The sequence below is a fragment of the Eriocheir sinensis genome, chromosome 57 (genome assembly GCF_024679095.1).
Source record: "Eriocheir sinensis breed Jianghai 21 chromosome 57, ASM2467909v1, whole genome shotgun sequence".
NCBI classification, from domain to species: Eukaryota; Metazoa; Arthropoda; class Malacostraca; order Decapoda; family Varunidae; genus Eriocheir; species Eriocheir sinensis.
In genome coordinates, this window is record NC_066565.1 from 1,071,030 (window position 1) to 1,097,961 (window position 26,932).

Consider the following 26,932-nt stretch of genomic DNA (forward strand, 5'->3'; position numbering starts at 1 on the left):
TGGTTATATTACGTCATTTTCTCTCTATTTTCTGTATTTATCTATTTTATATTAATTAATGTTTTTTTTATCTTATTTGTGGTTTTATTACGTCATTTTCTATCTCTTTTTTGTATTTCCATCATTTTTCTTCGTTTTTTGTCTCCATCTTTCGTCTCCATCTTTCTTTTGTGTGTGACAGGTGTATTAATTAGTGTTTTTTTTATCTTATTTGTGGCTATATTACGTCATTTTTTTTATCTATTTTCTGTATTTTCATCATTTTTCTTCGTTTTTTTGTCATCTTTCCTTTTTTGTGGCAGGTAGGCCTATAGAAAGCGGTGTACGTAGGCCTATGTTAATTATTTTTTTCTAGTTACATGTACCTACGTCATGTTCTCTCTCTCAATCAATCAATCAATCTCTCTCTCTCTCAATCAATCAATCAATCTCTCTCTCTCACAATCAATCAATCTCTCTCTCTCTCTCTCTCTCTCTCTCTCTCTCTCTCTCTCTCTCTCTCAGTTCGATATTTTGTGTCTTCTTATTTTTTATTATTATGATTTTATTTGTGTCATATTTCTTCTCATTTCTCTATATTTTATCATTTTTTCTTCTTCATTTTCTTCACCCGTAACTTTTGAATCACATCCTCCTTTTCTTCTTTCTCCTTCCCTTTCTCACTCCTCTTTATAAGCTATGACAGTTATTCTAGAGAGTGGGATGTGCAGTATTTCATTATCATTATTTTATTATTTATTTATTATTTTTTATGGTAATGGATATAAAAACATTTGGTCGAACCTCGTCTTTTTTTTTCTTACTTTCCGAAGCAATTAACACGAGAACGAGCGATTTAAAAATGCTAAATTAACCTTAATTTCCGAGGGGGTAGTGACAGTAAAGAATAAATTACCCTACGTTACCTGACCTAACCTACCCTTCCGTGGTCATTAACAACGGTAAATTACGCTAAACAATCACTATTAGGGAAAACAATTGAAAAGCACCGATATGACCCAAGTTACCTTCTCAAGATGACAATCACAAAAACAATTATACCTTATGTAACGTTAAACAATTATCATACAGAAAAAACAATAAAAATATAAATAAAAAACAGATTATCCTAACCTAACCTAGTCTTTCATGAGCATCAACAAAAAATAAATTAAGTTAAAAAAAATTATGTTAGAGAAAAACTATGAAAAATGGTTCTTTGGGGTTCATAACAAAACATAATAGATAAGTTACCCTAACCTAACCTGACCTAGTCTTTCATGAGCATCAACAAAAAATAAATTAAGTTAAAAAAAATTATATTAGAGAAAAACTATGAAAAATGGTTCTTGGGGGTTCATAACAAAACATAATAGATAAGTTACCCTAACCTAACCTAACCTAACCATTCATGAACATTGATAGAAAATTAATTAAGCTTAAAAAAAAATATATGAGAGAAAAACAATGAAAAATGGTTCTTCGGGGTTCATAACAAAACATAATAGATAAGTTACCCTAACCTAACCTAACCTAACCATTCATGAACATTGATAGAAAATTAATTAAGCTTAAAAAAATATATATTAGAGAAAACAATGAAAAATGGTTCTTCGGGGTTCATAACAAAGCATAATAGATAACTTATCCTAACCTAACCTAACCTAACCATTCATGAACATTGATAAAAATGAATTAAGCTTAAAAAAATTATATTAAAGAAAACAATGAAAAATGGTTCTTGGGGGTTCATAACAAAACATAATAGATAAGTTACCCTAACCTAACCTAACCTAACCATTCATGAACATTGATAAAAATGAATTAAGCTTAAAAAAAATTATATTAAAGAAAACAATGAAAAATGGTTCTTCGGGGTTCATAACAAAACATAATAGATAAGTTACCCTAACCTAACCTAACCTAACCTAGTCTTTCATGAGCATCAACAAAAAATAAATTAAGTTAAAAAAAATTATATTAGAGAAAAACTATGAAAAACGGTTCTTGGGGGTTCATAACAAAGCATAATAGATAAGTTACCCTAACCTAACCTAACCTAACCATTCATGAACATTGATAGAAAATGAATTAAGCTTAAAAAAATTAAAATAGAGAAAAACAATGAAAAATGGTTCTTCGGGGTTCATAACAAAACATAATAGATAAGTTACCCTAACCTAACCTAACCTAACTATTCATGAACATTGATAAAAATGAATTAAGCTTAAAAAAATTATATTAAAGAAAACAATGAAAAATGGTTCTTCGGGGTTCATAACAAAACATAATAGATAAGTTACCCTAACCTAACCTAACCTAACCATTCATGAACATTGATAAAAATGAATTAAGCTTAAAAAAATTATATTAAAGAAAACAATGAAAAATGGTTCTTCGGGGTTCATAACAAAACATAATAGATAAGTTACCCTAACCTAACCTGACCTAACCATTCATGAACATTGATAGAAAATTAATTAAGCTTAAAAAATATATATTAGAGAAAAACAATGAAAAATGGTTCTTGGGGGTTCGAAAAAAAGCATAAAAAATAAATTACCCTAACCTAACCTGACCTGACCTGACCTGACCTGACCTAACTTAACCATTCATGAGCATTGATAGAAAGTAACTAAGCCAAACAATTATTACTAGAGGTCATGGCACAGAGATAGACGTATGTACAATATTTATTTTTTTTCTTCGTTTGATTACGTATAAAAAATCGTATTGGTCGTAAACTTAGGATTATGTGACCTTATTCTCTCTCTCTCACTCTCTGGCTTTCTTTTTCTCTCTCTATCTCACAAAGAATGCGAAAAATTGATTCTCTCTCTCTCTCTTTCACACAAAAACACACACACACACACACACACACACACACACACTGATTCTCTCTCTCTCTCTCTCTCTCTCTCTCTCTCTCTCTCTCTCTCTCTCACACACAATGAACACAAAATCGATTCTCTCTCTCTCTCTCTCTCTCTCTCACACACACACAATGAACACAAAATCGATTCTCTCTCTCTCTCTCACACAATGAACACAAAAAATCGATTGTCTCTCTCTCTCTCTCTCTCCCTTAAGTCTATCCACCATTAAAGTTATATATACATAAACAAATTCTCCTTCATTTCTTCATATTCACCTAATTCATCCTTTCTTAATTTCTATCTTAATATTATCTTGGTTATTATCTTCTTCTAGTATGACTCATTATCTTGTTATTATCTTTATTATTGTATTTTCTTTCTTTATTTTTCATTATAATTTTTTACTTTTTCCTCCTTTTTTTTTCCTCTCCTCTTCTTCCTCTTCTTTATAATCTATTGCTATTGGGTCTTCCTCTTCTTCCTCTTTTCTTCTCTTCCTCCTCTTCTTCTTCTTTGTCTTTCACTGTAAAGGATCATTTCTTCCTCCTCCTCTTCCTCCTCCTCCTCCTCCTTCTTCTTTTTCTGTGTTTTTATTTATTTCTCTCTTTCCTCCTCTGTTCTCCCTTTTCCCTCCTTCACTAATATTTGTTCCTCCTTTTCCTCCTCCTCCTCCTCCTCTTCCTAATTCATCTGTACTCATTCTTCTTCCTCCTCCTCCTCCTCTGTTCTTCTCACCTTTTCCAGTCTTTCACCAATATCAGCTCCTCCTCCTCCTTCTCCTCTTCTTCTTCTTCTTCATCTTCCTCCTCCTCCTCCCTTTAGAGGCTGCCCATGTCATCATAAAGCTTCAGTTTCTTGGGGAAGTTGTCCATGAACAGCACTGGGTCGGCCCGGAACTCCACCGTCTTGAGAGGCATTGTGCCGAACACCCTCGAGAAGTGACGTACGCACTGGGAACGCTCGACCTGTGACGGGGGAAAGGGGGGTAAGCGAGTGGAGTCCATATCCTTAACCCCCTGACTGCGGAATTCCTACAGTCAGACCTCACCAAGCTACAGGAATGGAACAAAAAGTGGCTGCTACAATTCAATGGAGATAAGTGTAAAGTCCTGCACCTTGGGAGGGATATCCAGCACACCAATACCACATGGGAAACACTCCACTATCCACCACAGAGGCAGAGAAAGACCTGGGAGTGTATGTTACCAGGCTACCAGTGAAGGGATATCCAGCACACCAACACCACATGGGAAACACTCCTCTATCCACCACAGAGGCAGAGAAAGACCTGGGAGTGTATGTTACCAGGCTACCAGTGAAGGGATATCCAGCACACCAATACCACATGGGAAACACTCCTCTATCCACCACAGAGGCAGAGAAAGACCTGGGAGTGTGTGTTACCAGGCTACCAGTGAAGGGATATCCAGCACACCAATACCACATGGGAAACACTCCTCTATCCACCACAGAGGCAGAGAAAGACCTGGGAGTGTATGTTGCCAGGCTACCAGTGAAGGGATATCCAGCACACCAATACCACATGGGAAACACTCCTCTATCCACCACAGAGGCAGAGAAAGACCTGGGAGTGTATGTTACCAGGGTACCAGTGAAGGCAAATTCTGTGCCAATCGCAGCGGAGGCTTTTGATAAACTCTTGCATTAGGAAATACCAGGCGGAAATTGGACTACAGGTAAATACACATATATAGCACATCCACACAGGTACGCAGAACACCTTTACCTACCATGTGAGCCTCGTTAGCGGAGAGGTCGCCACTGGTACACTCGCCGCACTTGAATTTCTTCCTCGGAGTCACCTGTGTGTGAACGAGAAGGTAGGAAGGTGAGTGACCAGGTGTGACTTAATGAAAAGATGAATATATATAAGTGACTGGGATGAATGAGTGAATGTGTATAGATGAATAAATGAGGAAATAGAGAAAATAAAGAATAATAAGGAAATACAGAATGAGGAAACAGACTGCAATATAGATGAGGGATGGAAGGAAGGAAGGAAGGAAGGAAGGATGAAATTAATAAATGGAATAAATAAATTGAATATGTATAGATGAATAAATGAGGAAATAGGGAAAATAAAGAATAATAAGGAAATACAGAATGAGGAAACAGACTGCAATATAGATGAGGGATGGAAGGAAGGAAGGAAAAAATGAATAACCAAATAAATAAGAGATTGGAAAGAATAGGGAAACAGTGAAAATGAGAGATAAAGGAAGGAAGGAAGGAAGGAAGGAAGGAAGAATGAAAGAGAGAATAAACTTAGTGGATAGCAAAGAAGTTAGAGAATGAAAAAAAGAAAGAAGGAAGTTATTGAATATGAAAGAGCGGAAGAGGAAGGAGAGGAGGAAAAGGATTGAGAAAGAAAGAAAGAAAGAAAAGGAAGGAAGGAAGAATGAAAGAGAGAATAAACTTAGTGGATAGCAAAGAAATTAGAGAATGAAAAAAGAAAGAAAGAAGTTATTGAATATGAAAGAACGGAAGAGGAAGAAGAGGAAAAGGATTGAGAAAGAAAAAGAAAAAATAAAGGAGAGAGAAAAATGGTTACTGAAAAAAAGGAAAGAAAGTTAAAGAAAGAAAGGAAGAAATTAGCGAAGGAAAAAAATAGAAAATGAATAAGAAAAAAAACAGGAAAAAGGAGAAACACACACACACACACACACACACACACACACAATTTAGGAGCAGGGAGTAGTGGGCTCTTTTTTTATTATTATTGTTTCCTTTTTTTTGTGCCCTTGAGCTGTCTCCCTTGTTGTAAATACACACACACACACACACACACACACACACACACACACACCCTTCCCTCACCCCATACCTTAATCAGCGCCTTCCCCGTCAAATTGAATAAGAAAGAAAGAAACAGGAAAAGGGAGAAAATCAACACACACACACACACACCCTTCCCCTCCCTCTTCACCCCTTCACCCCATACCTTAATCGGTGCCTTCCCCGTCAGGTTGGACACGAGGAAGTTCATGGCAATATCCTCGCAGTTCATGTTGGTATCCACCCAGCTCTTGATGTCCCCGGGCAGCTGTGTGGTGTAGACGTAGGACCAGTACTTGTGGTAGAACGCCAGGCCTGTCAGTACCATGGACACCTGGGGACGAGAGTGTGGTGGTGAGGTGAAGTGGTCAACCAGTCAACCAAACAAGTCAAGCAGTCAACCGAACAAGTCAACCATTCAACCAACCAAACAAGTCAAGCAGTCAACCAAACAAGTCAACCAGTCAACCAAACAAGTCAACCAAAAATCAACCCCAAACAGTCCCCCCTTCCCCCTGGCCGTACCTCATTGGTCCACTCTGAGTCGTACTTCCAGCTGTGTGAGTCGTTGCTCCACAGAACATTCCTCGAGGGGAAGCCAACGATGCGATCTGGAAACTCCCTCCAGACCTGCCGAGAGAGAGAGAGATAGAATGGCGTTTCGAGCGTCAATGATTCCGCTGTACTTACGAAATGGAAATGAGAGAAGGAGAAGAAAGGAGAGAAAAGGAAGGGAGAGGATAGAAATGCAAAAGAAAAGAAGGAATAGAGGAAAGGAAGGAATGAAGAATGGAAATGAGAAAAAGAAAGGAGAGGAGAGGAGAGGAATACAAGAGAAGGAATGGAAGGAAGGAAGGAAGGAAGGACAGGAAGGAAGGAAGAAAGGAAGGAAGGAAGGAAGGAAGGAAGAAGGGAAGGAAGGACAGGAAGGAAGGAAGGAATGACAGGAAGGAAGGAAGGAAGGAAGGAAGGAAGGAAGGAAGGAAGGAAGGAAGAAAGGAAGGAAGGAAGGAAAAATGCAAAAAAAAAAAAATAATAAATAAAAAAATGAGAATGCAAATAAATAGGAGATTGGAATGAATAAGAAAATGGTGAGAATGAGAGATAAAGGAAGGAAGAAGGAAGGAAGGAAATGAATGAATAAGAAGGAAAACAAATGAAAAATAAAGTGAATGAGGGAAGATTAACTTGAATTCAATGGCCGTTTTTTTAATCCACGGCGCAGAGGTCGTGTAAATCCATCACCAGGGTCATAAGACAGAGTATGGAAACGGATGAAAAAAATACACACACACACACACACACACACACACACGCACGCACGCACCTGGTAGCCAAACTCCAGCTCATCGGCGGTCATCATGTTAATGTCGTCATCAATCGCCAGGATGCACTCGGTCTCAATCTCCTCGTAGGGGTAGAACCTGTTACTGAGCTTATTCTCCCGCGTCTGTACCACCTTCAAGGGCACGCTGATCTTGGGCCACAGGGAGGCTGCAGGGACATGGGAACAGAGAGATAAGGACATAGAAACATTATAGAGACACAGGGATGCTGCAGGGATATGGAACAGAGAGATAAGGACATAGAAACATTATAGAGACACAGGGATGCTGGAGGGACATGGGACAGAGAGATAAGGACATGGAAACATTATAGAGACACAGGGATGCTGGAGGGACATGGGACAGAGAGATAAGGACATGGAAACATTATAGAGACACAGGGATGCTGGAGGGACATGGGACAGAGAGATAAGGACATGGAAACATTATAGAGACACAGGGATGCTGGAGGGACATGGGACAGAGAGATAAGGACATGGAAACGATAGAGAGAGACAGGGATGCTGGAGGGACACAGGGACAGAGAGATAAGGACATAGAAACATTATAGAGACACAGGGATGCTGCAGGGACATGGGAACAGTGAGATAAGGACATAGGGGGAGATATATGGACATGGAAACGATAGAGAGACACAGGGATGCTGGAGGGACACAGGGACAGAGAGATAAGGACATGGAAATATTATAGAGACACAGGGATGCTGCAGAGACATGGGACAGTGAGATAAGGACAGAGGGAGAGATATATGGACATGGAAACGATTGAGAGACACAGGGATGCTGGAGGGACACAGGGACAGAGAGATAAGGACATGGAAACATTATAGAGACACAGGGATGCTGCAGGGACATGGGAACAGTGAGATAAGGACATAGGGGGAGATATATGGACATGGAAACGACTGAGAGACACAGGGATGCTGGAGGGACACAGGGACAGAGAGATAAGGACATGGAAATATTATAGACACACAGGGATGCTGCAGAGATAAGGGACACAGAGAGGAGGGTATCAGGACACCTCTCCTCCCGAAATTGACCTCTCTTTCGGCCACATCTTCTGATTCTTTTTTTTTAGGAGCAGCGAGTAGCGGGCTTTTTTATCAGTGTTTCCTTTTTTTTGTGCCCTTGAGCTGTCTCCTTTGTTGTGAAAAAATAAATAAATAAAATAAATAAATAAACATCCTGTCTGCTAGTGAACTGTATGTTGATCGCTGTGTACGGTTATGTTTACATGATATGGCAGGAAGGTTCGGGAGTGGTTACCTTGAGGGGGAGGCTTCTTCTGGTTGTTCCACACTACCAGGACCTTGGAGAGCGAAGGGACCTGGGCCATCATCTGTATTACCTGTGTGGGAGATGACGAAGGTGAGGTGGAGGAGGAGGAGGAGGAGGATAGAAAGAGATGATGAGGAAGAGGAGGAGAAGCTAAGGAGGGAAAGAGGAGAAGGAATTGATGTTGATAAGGGTAGAAGAAGAAGAAGAAGAAGAAGAGGAGGAGGAGGAGGAAGATGAAGAGGAAATGAAGAGCGCAAAAGATCAAGATATCACAAACAAAACAAAACACACAAACACACCCCTACGTCCCCTCCCTCCTACCCCATACCCCCAAGCGTACCTGAAACAGCGACTCCAGGCGATCGTACGTCAAAATAACCGCGGTGAACCCTTCGGAGGCCGGGGCGGTGAGGGGCAGGAAGAGGGGGTTCTGGACGGCAGCGGGGCGGGGTCGAGTGTTCCACAGGTTGAGGGGGCGGGCGTGCGCGGGGAACACTCGGTCATTGAGGATCTTGAGGGTGGTGAGGGTGATCTCCCGGACGGTGGAGAAGTACTGTTCGTAAAGCCACAGGACCTGGAATGGGGGTGGATTCTATGTATGCGACTGTCTTTTTTTTATAATGATGCTTAGTGTGTTGTTTTTGTTGCTATTGTTTTCTATGCCTTCTTTTGTTTTTTAATATTTCTCTTGTTTTCATTTTTTAATTTCTTTTTCCTCCTCCTCCTCCTCCACTGACCTGCTGCTGCATCTCCGCCAGGCGCTCCTCGGACACCTCCCTCTTGAGGATGTGCACTACCTCCGACAGGTCCTCCTCGTAGACCTGCACGGCCGCCTCCCGCCAGTCTATGACCTCCGAGAAGGGCATCTGGTACCCATCGGCGACAACCACGGGGACACAGCCAGCCCGCATGACGTCATAGAGAGCGCTCTGTCCCAGACGACCGCCGCGGACCACCAGGCAAAACTTAGCCTCCTGTGGGGAAGAGGGAAAATTGTTGATGTTAATGTTGCTTTGAGGGTCAAGACGTTAGCTCTAGGGTGTGAGAAACAGAAGAAACACAAAAGAACGTTGTGTTGTTTTGTAGGAGCTGACATTTTTCTGTGTCTTTAACCCGGTGGTAGCAATGGGGATCATGTTTCTTAATGGTCCCCCCAAGCGAGAAAAATGAGAAAAAATCACCCCTTTGTGTGAGTGAGTTTGTGTGAGTGAGTTTGTGTGAGTGAGTTTGTGTGAGTGAGTTTGTGTGAGTGAGTTTGTGTGAGTGAGTTTGTGTGAGTGAGTTTGTGTGAGTGAGTTTGTGTGAGTGAGTTTGTGTGAGTGAGTTTGTGTGAGTGAGTTTGTGTGAGTGAGTTTGTGAGTGAGTTTGTGTGAGTGATGATTTTTTTCTCATTTTTTCTGGCTTAGAGGGCTCATTCTTCCTCCTCCTCCTACACCCTGACCTGACCCGACCTGACCTCACTCACCCTCAACACCTCCGGGTACTGATATCGCTGGTCGCCTCGGCACCGCTGGGTCAGGTTGGTGTCGTGCCCACACTTCCCGAGGACTAGGAGGTCATCTGTGGTGCCAGCGATCTTAGCCTGTTCGACCTGAGCCTCCAGGTCCTCGCGGTAGTCCCGGTGGATGTTGACCTGCGATGACACGACCCGGAACCTGCGATCGTGTCTGTTGGGGGAAGGTATGGGGTGAGGGAGGAGGAGGAGGGGGGGGGGTTGAATTTTTTTTTTTTTTTTTTTTTTTACAGAGGAGACAGTTCAAGGATGTGAAGAAAAAGAAAACAATAATGAAAAAAAATAATAATAATAAATGAATCTCTCTCTCTCTCTCTCTCTCTCTCTCTCTCTGGAAGTAAGGAAGAAAAAGAAAAGAAAGGAAGAAGAAAGAAAATGAAATACACACACACACACACACACACACACACACACATACACAAAAAAAAAACACCGCCCCTTCCCCTCTGCCCCCCATACTCACACAAGCTTCCGTCCAACCGGTTCGCTCTGGTGGGCGGGGTTATACACAGGGATGGATATGTCATACCCCCGTCGGTAGGTGAGGGTAGAGTAGCCCCCGCCGGCCACCATTGCCTTGCCGCGCGCCACCCCAAGGCTCGTGTCAAACTGGGGCGGCGTTCCTGGTAGCATGTTGAAGAGTAGGTGGTTCTCGCCCTCCGCCCAGCTGGGAAAGGTGGAAGAGGATGTCCGTTAGAGAGAGGGATGTCTGCAGTATTGGTGGAACTGACCTCAAGGGAATGGCCGAGGAAAGGAGAGCTTGAGATCTAGGAGCAATTGTTCTCAGATAACACACGCACACACACACACACAAACACACACCAAAAAAAATATAACTAAATAATAATAATAATAATAATAATAATAATAATAATAACAGTACTTAATATTTTACAGTAAAGGAAGCAGTTTAAGAGCAAAAACAATAATAATAAAAAAAATTGCTAGGTGTTGCTTATATAAATAAATTAAAAAAGAAAACAAGTCCTGTAAATAAATAAAGTAAATAAATAAAGTAAGTAAGTAAGTAAGAAAGAGTTAATAAAGAAACATCAAAACAACGACATCACTCACTAGGGCAGCATCGCAAGGGCCTGTCCGATCTTGTCCCGTCTGAGGCTGTTCTCATTAAGGGTGTCGATGGGAGGCACCAGAACGCACGCCTCCTCTGGGCTGGCCGTGTGGTACTCCGAGTTGATGATGGTGTCCAGGACCTCGTAGAACTCCCGCGACATGGGCTTGATGGCGACGCGCTCCTCGTCTACGTACCGGGCCAGCGGATACACGTAGCTATGGGGTACAGGGTTATTTTATTTTATTTTATTTTTTTACAGCAAAGGAGTCACTTCAAGGGCATAAAAAAAGGAAAGAAATGAAAAAAAAGCCCACTACTCACTGCCCCTAAAGAGAGTTAGAGGAGTGACCGGAAGATAGGTCAATTTCGGGAGGAGTTGTGTCCTGGTACGGTGTTGTTTTTGTTGTTGTTGTTGGTCGTGGTGGTGTGTGCGGTGACGATGGTTGTGGTAGGAAGTGAGTGTGTGTGTGTGTGTGTGTGTGTGTGTGTGTGTGTGTGTGTGGTGACAATATTACGTACATTAAGAAAAAATCTGATCACATAACATGAAAGCAAAATCCTGTACACACACACACACACACACACACACACGATACGTACACAGAGAGTATTACGTACATAAAAAAAAATTATTGCATAACATGAAAGCAAAATCCTGTACACACACACACACACACACACACACACACACACGATACGTACACAGAGAATATTACATACATGAAAGCAAAACTCTGTACACAAACACACACATACACACACACACGCACACACGATACGTACACAGAGAGTCGCTGGTTCCCGTTACGTCCACAGCGGTACACGTTAAAACAGTTGTAGTAGTGGCAGTCTTGGCGTATGGGGGTCGGGGTCAGGTCATGTCCTCCACTGCGCCCCACCACCAGCTCCTCCCAGTTACTCGCCGCCTCCAGACTCAGCCGCGCGTCAGGCCCCCCGGAGGTCAGCCCCGCCCCCAGCAGCTGCCCCAGAGAGAGTGGTGTGGGGTATGGGGATTTGAGTATAATTAAAATGAAGAAAGTAAGCTAGATAATTAATGATGAAAGTTTGTGGTTACTGATTTCTTCTTCTAGTTCGATATTTTATGTTATAGAAGGGGAGACAGGGAAGGAGGGAAAAGACTAACATGAGAAGAGAGAGAGGGAATAGAAGAGGTGTATAATATGTAGAAGGAAGAATGAAGACAGAATGGATGAAGAGAAGAAGGAAGGAGGAAGATCAGTGAAGGAAGAGGAGTCAGGATAAAGGAGAAAGGAAGGAAGAGAAGGAGGAGGAGGAGGAGGAGGAGGAGTAATATGAAGGAGAAAGAATGAAGACAGAATGGATGAAGAGAAGAAGGAAGGAGGAACATCAGTGAAGGAAGAGGAGTCAGGATAAAGGAGAGAAGAAGGAAGAGGAGGAGGAGGAGGAGGAGGAGGGAGAATATGTGTACAGTGTAAATATATACATGATGTGGATTGCTTTCTTCTATCTCATTTCATTTATGACTTATGGAAGAACAGTAATTTTGAAGGATATTTTTATTTCTATATACGAGGAGAGACAGCTTAAGGGCAAAGTACTAACAATTAAACAAAAAAAAACAGCCAGGTAACTTAACTTCTCGTGGTTAGCCTTAAAACACACACACACACACGCACACACTCACCACGGCACACAGCCACAGCGCCACCATCACCGCCGCCACGATCACCGCCGACACCACAGCGTTGCGGTACTTGCGGTGCGCACATATGGACTCCAAGAGGTTCTGGGGGGAGACAAAAATCAATTACTCATTTTTTTTTTACAGTTCGGGCGAGTTTTATTATTATTATGAGGTGAATCAGGTACGAAAACACTTTACGTAATTACTAAAACCTGCAAGGATAGGTACATTAGTTAGGTTAGATCAATGGACCGTATTGGCTATGCAGGCAGCTCTACATGTGGCCACTCAACTCCAAGCTTCTTCTTCTTCTTCGTGGTTTTAATTTTCCGTAGAGTTCAAGTTATAGACTCGAGTGCGTCTGACGCTGTTTCAGGGATACACGGCCATGGTGTCGCCGTCTCTCCAAGCCAATGATTGCACACTCTTCACTCCTACTCGATTTCAGTTTTTCTCCATGTCAAATAGTAGAGTCAGGAAATCTGGTAGGAGTAAAGTATGTGCAGTCGTTGGCCCTGTATCCTGGAGGCAGCCTCAAACGACAGACAGACCACGCCTTTTTTCCCCTTCTGATATGTCAGGTTTAAGGTTGAGAGTCTTAATTACAGGCTGTTTACCATGGTGGAGGGCGCGCGGGTGTGCAGGAGGCTGATTTACATGCTAGAGAGTGGGTGTTGGAATGGCAGCTCTTCTTCTTCTTCTTCTTGGGTCTCCACAATGTAAACAAACGACTGTCATTTGGTCTTGGTCTGGGTGACGGTCACTTAACTTTCCTCATTCGCTCGGGGTCACTAATACCTTGCTTGCTTGATGGGATTTCGAGAGGGAAGGAAAGAGAAGGAAGATACGAGAGGTTAAAGTTAGAAGTGATGTGAAGGAAGGAGGATAGTTAAAAGGAGGCTGGGTGAGATATCTTTTAAGACGTATAGTTATGTTATGGAAGGATTATATGCTTATAGGTATTTACTGATGTTTTCCTTCTCAGTTTCTTTCTTCAAGTTTGGTTCTTTTTCCTTAATTTCCTCTTTGTATCAGTATTCTAACTCCTTCCTGCCTGGGGGATGGGGTGGCATGACCTCTCATCTCCCTTGTAATTCTCCTTGCGACACTAAACTTCAATCACTCAATCAATCATCAACTCCTTCCTTATTTGATGGTGTGTGGAGGGAAAAACACAGCATAATAAAGCTTTGACTTACTGCTTTAATTCCTGATAAAACTTATATAAAAAATCTTATTATACTTAACAATAAAAGATGTATGACCATTTTAAACAGAATGACTACACACACACACAAAGCAAAACAAACAAGCATAAAAATCGTACATTAAAATCCTGATAATCTAAACATCATCTGGTCTACTCCTGTTCAGATCAACTGAAGTTTGTTTATCAGTGAAAGTTAAAAAGTTTGGTTTAGTCGGCGCAACATCTGTGGTCATATGTCGGAGAGAGACAGGAGGGGGAAGGAATTATAGAAGGGAACAGACCCCAGGAGACGGGACACAACCCTTGATTAATACCTGGTACCCATTCACTGCTGGGTGGACAGGGGCGTAGGGTATCGGAAAAGCCGCCCAAATTTTTCCACTCCGCCCGGGCTCTCTCGGTTATCGTAACTAGAGCAGACAGTAAAAGAATGTCAATTGTAAAGCGAAATATCGTAAAAAAACAACTATATGAAGTGCGAGAGGCCTTAACATTATTCAATCAGATATTACGACTGAGAGGGTATTTATAAGTAGAATGATAAGTATATGTATAATCACTATATGTAATTCAAGCCTCTATAACCAGTGTGGAAGCCTCTAGGATTATGCAGCTCTTTGTTATTGCTAAGATTATTGCCCTAAGATACTTGTTCATTGTCTTAACACCGGAACACACTCGGCACATCAAACCAACTTAATTTTATATGGAACAGAAATTAAGAGTTTCAAATATAAAATCAATGACTCGATTGTATTTGTACTTAATATGAAAGATGATATGATTGTAACTCTCAGCACATCAGACCTGAACTTAATGTTATATAGAATGGAAATTAAGACAGATTCAAATACAAATTGTGCCTGAAATTAATATGTAAGATATGATTGTAACTTTCAGCACATCAGACCTGAACTCAACATTATATAGAACGGAAATTAAGACAGATTCAAATACAAATCATGCTTGAAATTAATATGTAAGATATGATTGTAACTCTCACCACATCAAACCTGAACTTAATATTATATAGAATGGAAATTAAGACAGATTCAAATACAAATCATGCTTGAAATTAATATGGAAGATGATATTACTGTAACTCTCAGAACATCAAACCTGGACTTAATATTATATAGAATGGAAATTAAGACAGATTCAAATACAAATTGTGCTTGAAATTAATATGGAGGATGATATTACTGTAACTCTCAGAACATCAGACCTGGACTTAATATTATATAGAATGGAAATTAAGACAGATTCAAATACAAATCATGCTTGAAATTAATATGTAAGATGATATTATTGAAACTCTCAGAACATCAAACCTGAACTTAATATTATATAGAACGGAAATTAAGAGATTTAAATACAAATCATGCTTGAAATTAATATGTAAGATGATATTATTGAAACTCTCAGAACATCAAACCTGAACTTAATATTATATAGAACGGAAATTAACATTGATTCAAATACAAATTGTGCTTGAAATTAATATGTAAGATGATATGATATAACACTCAGCACATCAGACCTGATCTCAACATTATATAGAACGGAAATTAAGACAGATTCAAATACAAATTGTGCTTGATATTAATACGTAAGAGAATATTATCATAATGCTCAGTACATCAAACCTGGACTTAGTAATGCATTGAAACTGGTCTTAAGAGTTTGGAAAAAAAATAAATAAATAAAAAATAAAAAAATATTACTACTACTACTACTACTAATAATAATAATAATAATAATAATAAAGGAATACACACTTCAAACATCAAACCAGACATAGGAAAATTAATTGTTTCAACCATATCAAAACTGGAATGACGGAATTGTATTTGATTGTGAATTTGATATACATGTGAGAGCAAGCACACACACGCACACACAAATACACACAGATAATGATGATTGACGTTATTTATTTTACTTTGTCTTTATTTATTCAACACACACACACACACACACACACAAATACACACAGATAATGATGATTGACGTTATTTATTTTGCTTTATTTGTCTTTATTTATTCAACACACACACACACACACACACACACAAATACACACAGATAATGATGATTGACGTTATTTATTTTGCTTTATTTATTCAACACACACACACACACACACACACACACACACACATATTCATGATTTTAAGGAAAAGTTGGACAAGAGCGAATATGGAGACGGGACAGCGCGAATGTAGCTCTTTTCCCATGTCACAACACACACACACACACATATAAACACAGTGCCCTTACGAATAACTAACCCAAATTAAGCTACAGAAGAAAACACACACTAGATATAATAATAATAATAATGATAATAATAATAATAGCTACACAAAAACATATAAAGGTCGGAATTAAAAGACACTTTCTATTTCTTTCTAGTCCTATTTCTAAAGGTCAAAGAGAGGATGAATTGGGTTCTAATAGTGTGTTTTCTTAGGTTCACGGTACAGAAGAAGGGTCAAAGTATCGCCAGGCTCATAAAACCGATCCTGGAAATGCCCGAAACTCCTATGAAAGCCTCGGCAAATATGTGAACTTGGGTGACAAAATGTTTTAAGGGTCAAACTACCAACAGGCTCATAAAACCGCTCCTGGAAATGCCCGAAACTCCTATGAAAGCCTTGGCAAATATGTGAACTTGGGCAATGAAATGTTTTAAGGGTCAAACTACCACCAGGGTCATAAAACTGTTCCTGGAAACGCCCGCAACTCCTATGAAAGCCTTGGCAAATATGTGAACTCGGGCGATGAAATGTTTTAAGGGTCAAACTACCACCAGGGTCATAAAACCGCTCCTGGAAATGCCCGAAACTCCTATGAAAGCCTTGCCAAATATGTGAACTTGGGTGGCGAAATGTTTTAAGGGTCAAACTACCACCAGGGTCATAAAACCGCTCCTGGAAATGCCCGAAACTCCTATGAAAGCCTTGGCAAAAATGTTTTAAGGGTCAAACTACCACCAGGGTCATAAAACCGCTCCTGGAAACGCCCGAAACTCCTATGAAAGCCTTGGCAAAAATGTTTTAAGGGTCAAACTACCACCAGGCTCATAAAACCGCTCCCGGAAACGCCCAAAACTCCTATGAAAGCCTTGGCAAATATGTGAACTTGGGTGGCGAAATGTTTTAAGGGTCAAACTACCACCAGGCTCATAAAACCGCTCCTGGAAATGCCCGAAACTCCTATGAAAGCCTTGCCAAATATGTGAACTTGGGTGGCGAAATGTTTTAAAATGCGACCCAAAAGGAGTGAAAACAAAAGGCAAACATCATGACCTGTCTCGTCTTTCCGTAGAACTAAAAAAAGAAAGAAAAAGAAAAAAGAAAATAAAGAAAAATAACTTATAAAACTACGTAAATACTAAAAGACTCGATCGGAGAAGAGAAAAACATTAAAATTATATAATACTAAAAAATTCTTGACTTAAAACACACACACACGCACACACACAGGAGGAGGAGGAGGAGGAAGAGTTGGAATGTAAGTAAGTAAGGAGGAGGAGGAGGAGGAGGAGGAGGAGGAGGAGGAAGAGGAAGAAGTGGAGAAGGAAGAAATATGGAAAGATTAAAACACACACACAAACACACACACACACACACACACATGGGCAAGCAGCTGAACTAACACACTAACAGATCAGTCTAGGTAGGGTGAAGCAGGGTGTTGGAAGCCATGGCAGGGTGACAGCTTCTTGGGGTGACGTGGCTAGGGTGACAGCTTCTTAGGGTGATAGCTTCTTAGGGTGGCGTGGCTAGGGTGACAGCTGATTAGGGTGTGGGGAGTCACTTTGGCATGGGTGAGGATAGGAGTGACCAGAGGGTGATATGGGGGTTAGGGTGACTTGGCTAGGGTGACTTGGCTAGGGTGACAGTTTCTTAGGGTGACGTGGCTAGGGTGACAGCGTGTTAGGATGCGGCTACGGGTGTGGCGTCGCTCTCCATCACCCTATAGTTCTCTTTGTCCATGAACCGTCTCTTGTGTGCGGTCTCACCCTCCCCGTTCTCCTGAAAAATAAATAAATAAATAAATAAATAAATAAATAAATAAATAAATAGAGAAAGAAAGGAAGAAAGAAATGTCTGAAAAAATAATAATAAAGAGAGAAAGAAAGAAATGTCTGAAAAAATAATAATAAATAAAGAAATAAATAAAGAAAGAGAAAGAAAGAAATGATTAAAGGAGGAAAAGGAGAAATAGAGGAATGAACAAGAATAACAAACACACCAAGAAAAGAAGAAGAAGAAGAGGAGGAAGAGGAGGTGGAGGAGGAAAACCAACATACAAGCAAGAAAGAAAACAAGTAAATAAAAAAATGATAAAAATAACTTATACAAAGAAAACGAAACACAAGAATATATTTGATGGAGGAGGAGGAGGAGGAGGAGGAAGAGGAGATGTGAAAAAGACACCTCTCCTCCTCTTACTGAATAATCTTACACATGTTAACTGGACTAAAATATATCGTTCTTACGAGTACCCTGCGTGTGTGTGTGTGTGTGTGTGTGTGTGTGTGTGTGTGTGTGTACCTGTATGGCCTTGAGAGGGAGGTGGTCAGGTGATTGCTTCTGGGGCGAGGGGAGGAAATAACACTTGCGGCAGGTGGCTATGTACTTGTCACTCCCTCCGATCACCTCCAGCTGTTAAAGGAAGAATAATTATAATATAGAAGAATATGAAGATGACTAAGAATAAGACTAAGTGGATTATAAATAAGGCTTTTTCTTCCCTCCAACCTTATACACTAGAACAGCTTGAATGTCCCCCGGTAAGTTTGACATCATAGGAAAAAGAAATAATTATAATATAGAAAAATATGAAGATGACTAAGAATAAGACTGTAAATGGATGATAACTTAACTAAGGCTTTCTCTTCCCTTCAACCTTATACACCAGAACAGCTTGAATGTCCCCCGATAGTTTAGACATTATAGGAAAAAGAAATAATTATAATATAGAAAAATATGAAGATGACTAAGAATAAGACAGTAAATGGATGATAACTTAACTAAGGCTTTCTCTTCCCTCCAACCTTATACACCAGAACAACTTGAATGTCCCTCGATAGGTTTGACATTATAGGAAAAAGAAATAATTATAATATAGAAAAATATGAAGATGACTAAGAATAAGACTGTAAATGGATGATAACTTAACTAAGGCTTTCTCTTCCCTCCAACCTTATACACTAGAACAGCTTGAATGTCCCCCGATAGGTTTGACATTATAGGAAAAAGAAATAATTATAATATAGAAAAATATGAAGATGACTAGGAATAAGACTGTAAATGGATGATAACTTAACTAAGGCTTTCTCTTCCCTTCAACCTTATACACTAGAACAGCTTGAATGTCCCCCGATAGGTTTGACATCATAGGAAAAAGAAAAAATTATAATATAGAAAATTATGAAGATGACTAGGAATAAGACTGTAAATGGATGATAACTTAACTAAGGCTTTCTCTTCCCTCCAACCTTATACACTAGAACAGCTTAAATGTCCCCCGGTAAGTTTGACATCATAGGAAAAAGAAAAAATTATAATATAGAAAATTATGAAGATGACTAGGAATAAGACTGTAAATGGATGATAACTTAACTAAGGCTTTCTCTTCCCTTCAACCTTATGCACTAGAACAGCTTGAATGTCCCCCGATAGGTTTGACATCACAGGAAAAAGAAAAAATGTGAAAAATGAAGTGATAATCTACCTCTGGAAATGCATAAAACTATTTGGAAAGCCTTGTCAAATAAGAACATAAGAACGTAAGGAGTCTACAAGAGGCTGGTTGGGCTATACAAGCCAGCTCCTGTAATCCTAACCCCACCTTACCTCACTATCCATGAATTTATCCAACTCTTTCTTGAATGTATCTATGGTATTGGCACCCACAACATGACTGTCAAGCCTGTTCCATTCATCCACCACTCTACTTGTGAACCAATTCTTGCCTATGTCTTTGTTGAATCTGAATTTGTCTAACTTAAAACCATAGCTAAGTGTCCTACCTGGCTCTTTTACAACCATAACCCTCTTGACATACCCTTCATTAAAGCCCTTCATCCATTTATAAACCTCAATAAAGTCTCCTCGCAACCTTGCCCTTTCTAGAGAGTGTAGATTTAAATGCTTCAGCCAACCACTCCTGGAAATGCTCAAAACTCCTATGAAAGCCTTGTAAGATATGTGAACTTGGATTCGAAGCATTTCTTACGACCTTAAATCCCCTCACCGCTGTCTCCGCTGAGGTGCGCTTGGTGTAGTGGGCCTCCTGGTAGCACAGCATACACACAGCATTCAGCTTCACCACCGTCTCAGCGAGTGGCACAAGCTCCAGGATGTTGCCAAAACCCTTGCGCTGGAATGTCCCGTCCAGGGCTGCCACGATTACTGTCTTGCCCCTGTTGGCCATGTCCTCAGCGAACTCAACCGTGTCTGGGAACTGTGGGGGAAGGAAGGGAGGAGGGAGGGATGAGCTTGCAAAAGGAGAGAGGGAGAGTTAGGTGATAAAATGAAAGTGTAATGAGAGGAAGGGTTATAGGGAGGACGCCTAGGTGAATAAACCATTAGCATACTATTACTACGAGGAAGAAGAGAATTTTTGAATGAATGAATAGTTTACAGAAGGAAGGAGTAATAGTTAATAACTTCCTACCAAGCTACAGGAGTGGAGCAAAAAGTGGCTGCTACAATTCAGTGAAGAAAAATGTAAAGTCCTGCACCTTGGGAGGGATATCCAGCACACCAATACCACATGGGAAACACTCCACTATCCACCACAGAGGCAGAGAAAGACCTGGGAGTGTGTTACCAGGCTACCAGTGAAGGGATATCCAGCACACCAATACCACATGGGAAACACTCCACTATCCACCACAGAGGCAGAGAAAGACCTGGGAGTGTATGTTACCAGGCTACCAGTGAAGGGATATCCAGCACACCAATACCACATGGGAAACACTCCACTATCCACCACAGAGGCAGAGAAAGACCTGGGAGTGTATGTTACCAGGCTACCAGTGAAGGGATATCCAGCACACCAATACCACACGGGAAACACTCCACTATCCACCACAGAGGCAGAGAAAGACCTGGGAGTGTATGTTACCAGGCTACCAGTGAAGGGATATCCAGCACACCAATACCACACGGGAAACACTCCACTATCCACCACAGAGGCAGAGAAAGACCTGGGAGTGTATGTTACCAGGCTACCAGTGAAGGGATATCCAGCACACCAATACCACATGGGAAACACTTCAATATCCACCACAGAGGCAGAGAAAGACCTGGGAGTGTGTGTTACCAGGCTACCAGTGAAGGGATATCCAGCACACCAATACCACATGGGAAACACTCCACTATCCACCACAGAGGCAGAGAAAGACCTGGGAGTGTATGTTACCAGGCTACCAGTGAAGGGATATCCAGCACACCAATACCACATGGGAAACACTCCACTATCCACCACAGAGGCAGAGAAAGACCTGGGAGTGTATGTTACCAGGCTACCAGTGAAGGGATATCCAGCACACCAATACCACATGGGAAACACTCCACTATCCACCACAGAGGCAGAGAAAGACCTGGGAGTGTGTGTTACCAGGCTACCAGTGAAGGGATATCCAGCACACCAATACCACATGGGAAACACTCCACTATCCACCACAGAGGCAGAGAAAGACCTGGGAGTGTGTGTTACCAGGCTACCAGTGAAGGCAAATTCCGTGACAATCGCAGCGGACGGGTTAAACAGAAGAGAAAACAAACAAAAAATTATATATACTCCTACAAAAACATATCGAGCTTTCCGTAAACTCCATACTCACAAACTGTCCCTCGTCAATCCCGATGATGGTGTAGGCCTTGGCGGTGTCCCTGAGGCCGCCCAGTCTGGTGGCGGCGATGGCTGGGAGGACCTGCTTGTCGTGCGTCGCGATTCCTATATTGTCGTACCTTAGGGGGTGAAAAATAGAGGTTGTTTTAGTGTACAAGGAGAGTTTTATTCATGATCTTTTTAGTAATTTTTATATATATTTTTCTTACTATTAATGTCATTCTAATATTTATCAAAGAATTTCCAGTCATACCTTTGAGGGGAGGAAAACGAAGGGTTGTTTTAGTGTATAAGGAGAGATATATTCACGATCTTTTTATTAATTCTTATATATATTTTTCTTACTATTAATGTCATTCTAATATTTATCAAAGAATTTCCATAGTCATACCTTTGAGGGGAGGAAAACGAAGGGTTGTTTTAGTGTACAAGGAGAGATATATTCACGATCTTTTTAGTAATTTTTATATATATTTTTTTCTTACTATTAATGTCATTCATACCTTTCAGGGGAGGAAAATAAGGGTTGTTTTAGTGTATAAGGAGAGATATATTCACGATCTTTTTAGTAATTTTTATATATATTTTTCTTACTATTAATGTCATTCTAATATTTATCAAAGAATTTCCATAGTCATACCTTTGAGGGGAGGAAAACTAAGGGTTGTTTTAGTGTATCCAGGGAGATTAATATAATATCTTTCTATAGTTTTTTGTATATATTTTTCTCCCTTTCTTTTAATGCCATTCTGGTATTTCCAAGAGAATGAAGTGAGGATGCAAGGTCAGGGGTGTTCCAGCAGGTGACCAAAGGGAGTGTCGTCTTGGGATAAAAGGTAAGTTTGTGCTTTATTTTACTATTTTATGTCATTTATTCATCACTATTATTTTTTAGTGTGTGTGTGTGTGTGTGTGTGTGTGTGTGTGTGTGAGCTCACCTGTCGTCGTTGGCGTACTTGACGACGAGGCAGCTGTGTGTGGCCAGCTGGTAGCGCCTCAGCCGCCTCATGAGCTCCGTGGTCTTGCCTGAGAACATGGGCCCAAAGATCACCTGCAACAAACACAGCGTTACACTCCAGGGCCTGGCTGGGGCAGGCTCTGACACCCCTCCCTCTCTCTCTCCTTCATTCCAATGGTGAGCCAGCCAGCCAGCCAGCCAGCCGGCCCAACCTTCCTCAACAATACACATGTGAACCCACGACAGACCTAACATGAAGCAGCCACACACACACACATACACACACACAGCCCGGGGTGAGCAGCGCCTGTGTGTGTGTGTGTGCGTGTGTGTGTGTGTGTGTGTGTGTGTGAGGGTCAGGCAGGACTTACAGAGCAGGGTGGGTCCTGGGGCAGGCCGGGGCGGGGCGGGCCACTACTGGGGAGCGGCCTTCCCGAGGAGTATCTCCACCAGGCGCCAGTGGCCGTGCTCCTCGGCCTCCTGGGTGGGGGAGCGGCCGGCCAGGTTGGCCATGCCCCGCGCCGCCCCGAGGCGCAGCAGCTCCCTCATGGTCTCGCTCTGGCCGGCGGCACAGCTGAGGTGCAGCGCTGTGTTGCCTAGGGTGTCCTGCAGGTCCAGGTTGGCCCCGTACTGGGCCAGCTCGGCCACCATCTGGGGAGTGCCCCCCCGGGCAGCCAGGTGCAGGGGGGACAGCCCCTGGTCCAGGGTCTGGGCATTGGGGTCAGCGCCATAACGCAGCAGCAGCCCGGCCAGCCCCTCGTGGCCGGCTGTCACGGCCTCGTGCAGGGCGGTGCGGCCCTGGCTGTCGCAGGTGTTGATGGCCACACCGTGGGCCGCCCCTCGGCCGCCACCCTGGCCTCGGGGGGCCCTGGCCACACACTTGACACACTGGCACAGTGGGTGGCACAGGGCAGGGCTGTCCTGGGTCACGGTGGCGGGGGCGGCCGGGGCGGGGCTATGCTGGAGCACGGTGGTGGAGGTGGCCGGGGCGGGGCCACAGTCCTCTATCCCCAGGTAGAAGCAGGCCAGCCGCTCGTCCCCAACACGCACGGCCTTCAGCATCTTCTCCACACTGGCCGCCCGGTTGACCCCCGGTGGCCGCCGCCCCTGCAGGGCCCTTGCCGTCCCCCCCAGGTGTGTGCCTGGTGGGGTAGGGGCCATGGCTGCTACCAGCTTGGCCCTGGGCTTGCCTGCAGTCCCCTGGCCAGTGGCCCTGGCGCGGGCGGCCAGGATGGCCCGCACGATGGGCTGGTTGTGGGCGCACTCAATGGGTGTGAGGCGGCGACGGTTGGCCACGTTGAGGGGCAGGCCGAGGGCCACCAGACGGTCCAGCAGCTGCTCCACGATGGCCAGGTAGCCCCAGCGGGAGGCCAGGTGCAGCGGGGTGTCCAGGGCCGTGTTCTGACTATTCACCTCCAGGTGGCGGCCCACGGACTCTGCATAGAAGAGCAGGGCCTTGACGCAGGCCGGGTGGCCCTGCACAGCCGCCAGGTGCAGGGCCGTGTTCTGTTCCCCGTCCAGACTGTTGATGTCGGCCCCGGCGTGCAGCAGCAGCAGCAGGGCGTTCTGGTGGCCCCGCAGGGCTGCGTGGTGCAGGGGGGTGGCCCCGCGCTGGTCCTTGGCCTCCAGATCCGCACTGCGGGCCACCATCAGGTCCACCAGCGCTGGCCGGCCAAAAATGCAGGCCAGGTGCATAGCGGTGCGGCCGAGAGGGTCCTCCATGGCCACCGTGGGCCAGGGGTCCTCCTGGGGCTGGTGCATCAGGGCCTCGCAGCGCTCACAGTGGCACAGCGGGTGGCACAGCTGGGCCTTCTTGTCCTCCATGGCCCCCTCGTCCCTCGGTGGCCGGCCCTGGCCGTCCAGCAAGGCCTCAACCTCCTCCACCAGGCCCAGCCGCACACACTCAAAGTAGCGGGCGCAGGGGTCCCGGCCGGCCTCCTCCACAGCACCAGTTGTCATGGCCTCTTGAGGGCCAGGGTCGGGCCGCAGCACACTGTCGGCCTCGGGGCAGGGCGGTCCCAGCAAGGCCCCAGAGGCAATGTGCTGCAGCGCTGCCTCCAGGGAGGACAAGTAAAAGTCGTGCTCCCCGCCGCCCCCCGCCGGGGCAGAGAAGCGGAAGAGACGCAGGAAGGCCAGCTGTGCCGGCCAGGTGGGCAGGCCCGTGCGCACCACCACCACCACCAGCGCCGGCAGCAGCTGGTCCGATGACACCGGCCCCGCCTCACGGCCCAATTGGACCACCGCCCTCTTGAGGCAGCCAAGCTTTCCCAGGGGCGTGGTGTGGCCCCCCAGGCCGGACAACTCCAGCGTGGCCCGCACCAGCCCGCCGGCCAGCTCGGGGCCCAGGCCAAGGTCCGAGGGCTGCAGGTCACTGAGGCCTCTCAGGGCACGGTTGAAGCGGGCGTCCTCCTCGGCGCGGTAGGAGGCCAGGCAGCGGATCAGCTTGGCGTGCAGAGCGTGCATCAGGTAGCTCTCCACGGCCAGCCCCAGCACCCCCCCGGCCTCCCCCTGGCCTGCCCCCTCCCCCAGCACCACTTGCAGGGCTTCACAGTACAGCTCCCCCACCAGGTCACGCAGCCCAGTACCTTCCTCCTCCTCCTCCAGCTGGGGGTGGGCGGCCAGGAACCCTGCCAGCAGGGCGTCCAGCCTGGCCAGGCCCGCGGAGCCCCCGGCCTGGGCCCACAGCAGCTCCACACACTCCCGTAGGGACGCCAGCTGGGGCAGGGGCGGCACCGTGGGCGCCCCGTGCAGCGCCTCCTCCACGCACACGGCCTTGTAGCGGCCCAGCGCCTCGTCGTAGAAGGTCTCGGTGAAGAGCACCCGCACCCGGCGCGGCGCCCCCCCCGCCGGGCCCTCCCCCAGCACCAGCGCCGCCGCCTGCACCTCCACGCCGCGGCCCCCCAGCGTCCTGAAGGAGCTGTCCGGCGCCTCGGGGCACGGCACCAGCACGTGGGCCTCCAGCACGGCCTGGTCCAGGGGGGGCGGGGGCGCCGCCGCGGCCCGGGGCACGCACAGCAGCCAGCCGCCCGCCGCCGCCCGCTGCAGCACGCCGCGGTGGTGGTCCCGCACCGCACAGAAGAACACGTTGGCGCCGAGGTCCTCGTCGTAGTCCTCCATCACGGCCGGGCACGTGAGGCGGTCACCTGACACTCGCGGCGGGGATCGATTACCCGCGTGACCGGCAGGGACGGCGGTCACGGGGCAAGTGTGTGGCTGGCCGCCCCGCCCCGCCCCGAGACCGCTGACCCGCACTCACGCCAGCCAGCCGCCACACACCAGCTGGCCCTCACCCACACCCAGCACCCCACACCGCACACACCAGCCCACTACCACGCCCGCGCCACGCCCCTCCCTCCCCGGCGCACGGCTGTCTCTCTCCCGCCCCGCCCACAACTGTCACGCCCTGGTTCACGGGGGACGGGGCGCGCACTGTTCACGCCCGCACTCACTCTGGGGCCTGAGAGAAATCCTGCCACAGGGGAACGTGATGAGCTGTCAACACCCCGAGGGACTTACTTCACGCCAGGCCTTCCACACCACAGCCCTTCCAGCACACAGGGTAGCACTTCACTCTTATAAGCACCCTCCTAAAGTACGTACGATCTCTCCACACTTAACACACCACACACACACACACACACACCTTGCCACACATCACAGCCCTTCCACCACACCTCACACTTTATAAAAACCCCTTCCACAGCACTTTGTCACCCCAATCAGCACTTCACTCTAAGCACCCTCCTATAAAGTCTCTCCACACTTAACACACCACACACACCTTCCCACACACCACAGCCCTTCCAGCACACCTCACACTTTATAAAAACCCCTTCCACAGCACTTTCAGCCACCCTAATCAGCACACCTGGCAGCACTACACTCCAGAACACCTCTTTCACCCCCTCCCCTTCAAGCCAGCCCGCCCCCGCACCACGCATGCACGCACCTGCACTGTCATTAGCGCCAGGTGCACCAACACACCTGGCCAGGCACACAACACCTTATGGCGCCCTTATATTGGATTATTCTCTTATATTCAGTCACTCCATACATCAGCTGACGGGAGTGATGTAAGGAAAGAATTTTACGGTACACAATAGCCATGGCTTAATGATGTGAGAAATGGAAGCAATTTACGGTACACAATGGCCATGGCTTATCAGACAATGTAGACAAAGGATTATATTGACACACACACACACACACAGACACACACACACACACACACACACTTCTTCCCTTTTTTCTTTATCTATATATCTTAACGAAAATATTAGTGAGGGTGACACACACACACACACACACTATAACTACATTATTTTTTGTCCTTTTTGAGTCTGGTAACATTATTTGAGTAA

At 44.7% G+C, this 26,932-nt stretch overlaps 3 protein-coding genes and 2 long non-coding RNA genes across 55 annotated transcripts; all 5 read right to left on the bottom strand.

The window, feature by feature from the left end:
* Window positions 1-723: 723 nt before the first annotated feature.
* Window positions 724-13,260, bottom strand: LOC126984445 (exostosin-2-like). 50 transcript variants are annotated; one of them, XM_050838126.1, is made up of 17 exons: window positions 13,149-13,260; window positions 12,532-12,633; window positions 11,649-11,845; window positions 10,865-11,080; window positions 10,254-10,457; window positions 9,743-9,944; window positions 9,015-9,251; window positions 8,618-8,851; window positions 8,266-8,347; window positions 6,979-7,145; window positions 6,177-6,281; window positions 5,818-5,985; window positions 4,607-4,678; window positions 2,029-3,820; window positions 1,706-1,892; window positions 1,250-1,312; window positions 724-1,118 (listed from the first exon to the last, which is right to left on the bottom strand). In XM_050838126.1, the coding sequence occupies exons 1-14, from the start codon at window positions 13,149-13,151 to the stop codon at window positions 3,674-3,676; spliced, it is 2,136 nt and encodes a 711-aa protein (XP_050694083.1). In that variant the 5' UTR covers window positions 13,152-13,260; the 3' UTR covers window positions 724-1,118; window positions 1,250-1,312; window positions 1,706-1,892; window positions 2,029-3,673. The 50 variants fall into 50 exon arrangements, with proteins under 50 accessions (XP_050694083.1, XP_050694078.1, XP_050694085.1 ...); XM_050838121.1 differs by having other exon boundaries at window positions 1,706-1,757; window positions 1,893-3,820; XM_050838128.1 differs by having other exon boundaries at window positions 724-1,312; window positions 1,706-1,772; window positions 2,428-3,820.
* A 456-nt stretch (window positions 13,261-13,716) lies between these two features.
* On the bottom strand, window positions 13,717-15,164 carry LOC126984452 (uncharacterized). The gene is made up of 2 exons (XR_007736748.1): window positions 14,967-15,164; window positions 13,717-14,860 (listed from the first exon to the last, which is right to left on the bottom strand). It is a non-coding gene; the product is annotated as an uncharacterized LOC126984452 (long non-coding RNA).
* A 2,518-nt stretch (window positions 15,165-17,682) lies between these two features.
* LOC126984329 (thymidine kinase, cytosolic-like) lies at window positions 17,683-20,188 on the bottom strand. The gene is made up of 3 exons (XM_050837941.1): window positions 20,009-20,188; window positions 18,304-18,414; window positions 17,683-17,781 (listed from the first exon to the last, which is right to left on the bottom strand). The coding sequence occupies exons 1-3, from the start codon at window positions 20,186-20,188 to the stop codon at window positions 17,683-17,685; spliced, it is 390 nt and encodes a 129-aa protein (XP_050693898.1).
* Window positions 20,189-20,228: 40 nt separating this feature from the next.
* LOC126984450 (uncharacterized) lies at window positions 20,229-21,532 on the bottom strand. Its single transcript, XR_007736743.1, has 3 exons — window positions 21,066-21,532; window positions 20,670-20,966; window positions 20,229-20,572 (listed from the first exon to the last, which is right to left on the bottom strand). It is a non-coding gene; the product is annotated as an uncharacterized LOC126984450 (long non-coding RNA).
* Window positions 21,533-21,605: 73 nt separating this feature from the next.
* LOC126984444 (ankyrin repeat domain-containing protein 27-like) lies at window positions 21,606-26,150 on the bottom strand. Of its 2 annotated transcripts, none has more exons than XM_050838074.1 (4): window positions 22,943-26,150; window positions 22,552-22,664; window positions 22,254-22,436; window positions 21,606-21,732 (listed from the first exon to the last, which is right to left on the bottom strand). In XM_050838074.1, exon 1 carries the CDS (start codon window positions 25,686-25,688, stop codon window positions 22,986-22,988), a length of 2,703 nt encoding a protein of 900 aa, XP_050694031.1. In that variant the 5' UTR covers window positions 25,689-26,150; the 3' UTR covers window positions 21,606-21,732; window positions 22,254-22,436; window positions 22,552-22,664; window positions 22,943-22,985. The 2 variants fall into 2 exon arrangements, with proteins under 2 accessions (XP_050694031.1, XP_050694032.1); XM_050838075.1 differs by lacking the exon at window positions 21,606-21,732 and adding an exon at window positions 21,761-22,004 and having other exon boundaries at window positions 22,943-25,817.
* Window positions 26,151-26,932: the final 782 nt, after the last annotated feature.

Excerpts from the sequence above, each read along its gene's own strand:
- LOC126984444 (XM_050838074.1), bottom strand. The coding sequence starts at position 25,688 with ATGGAGGACTACGACGAGGACCTCGGCGCCAACGTGTTCTTCTGTGCG.
- LOC126984445 (XM_050838128.1), bottom strand. Across the intron at positions 11,846-12,531 it reads CGCTGTGGCTGTGTGCCGTG|CTGCTGGGGGCGGGGCTGAC; the intron begins GTGAGTGTGTGC and ends TCTCTGGGGCAG. Across the intron at positions 11,081-11,648 it reads GGGAACCAGCGACTCTCTGT|CTACGTGTATCCGCTGGCCC; the intron begins GTACGTATCGTG and ends TGTACCCCATAG.
- LOC126984329 (XM_050837941.1), bottom strand. The coding sequence starts at position 20,188 with ATGGCCAACAGGGGCAAGACAGTAATCGTGGCAGCCCTGGACGGGACA. Across the intron at positions 18,415-20,008 it reads GCACCTCAGCGGAGACAGCG|CTGGAGGTGATCGGAGGGAG; the intron begins GTGAGGGGATTT and ends TTCCTTTAACAG. Across the intron at positions 17,782-18,303 it reads TCCCTCTCAAGGCCATACAG|GAGAACGGGGAGGGTGAGAC; the intron begins GTACACACACAC and ends TTTATTTTTCAG.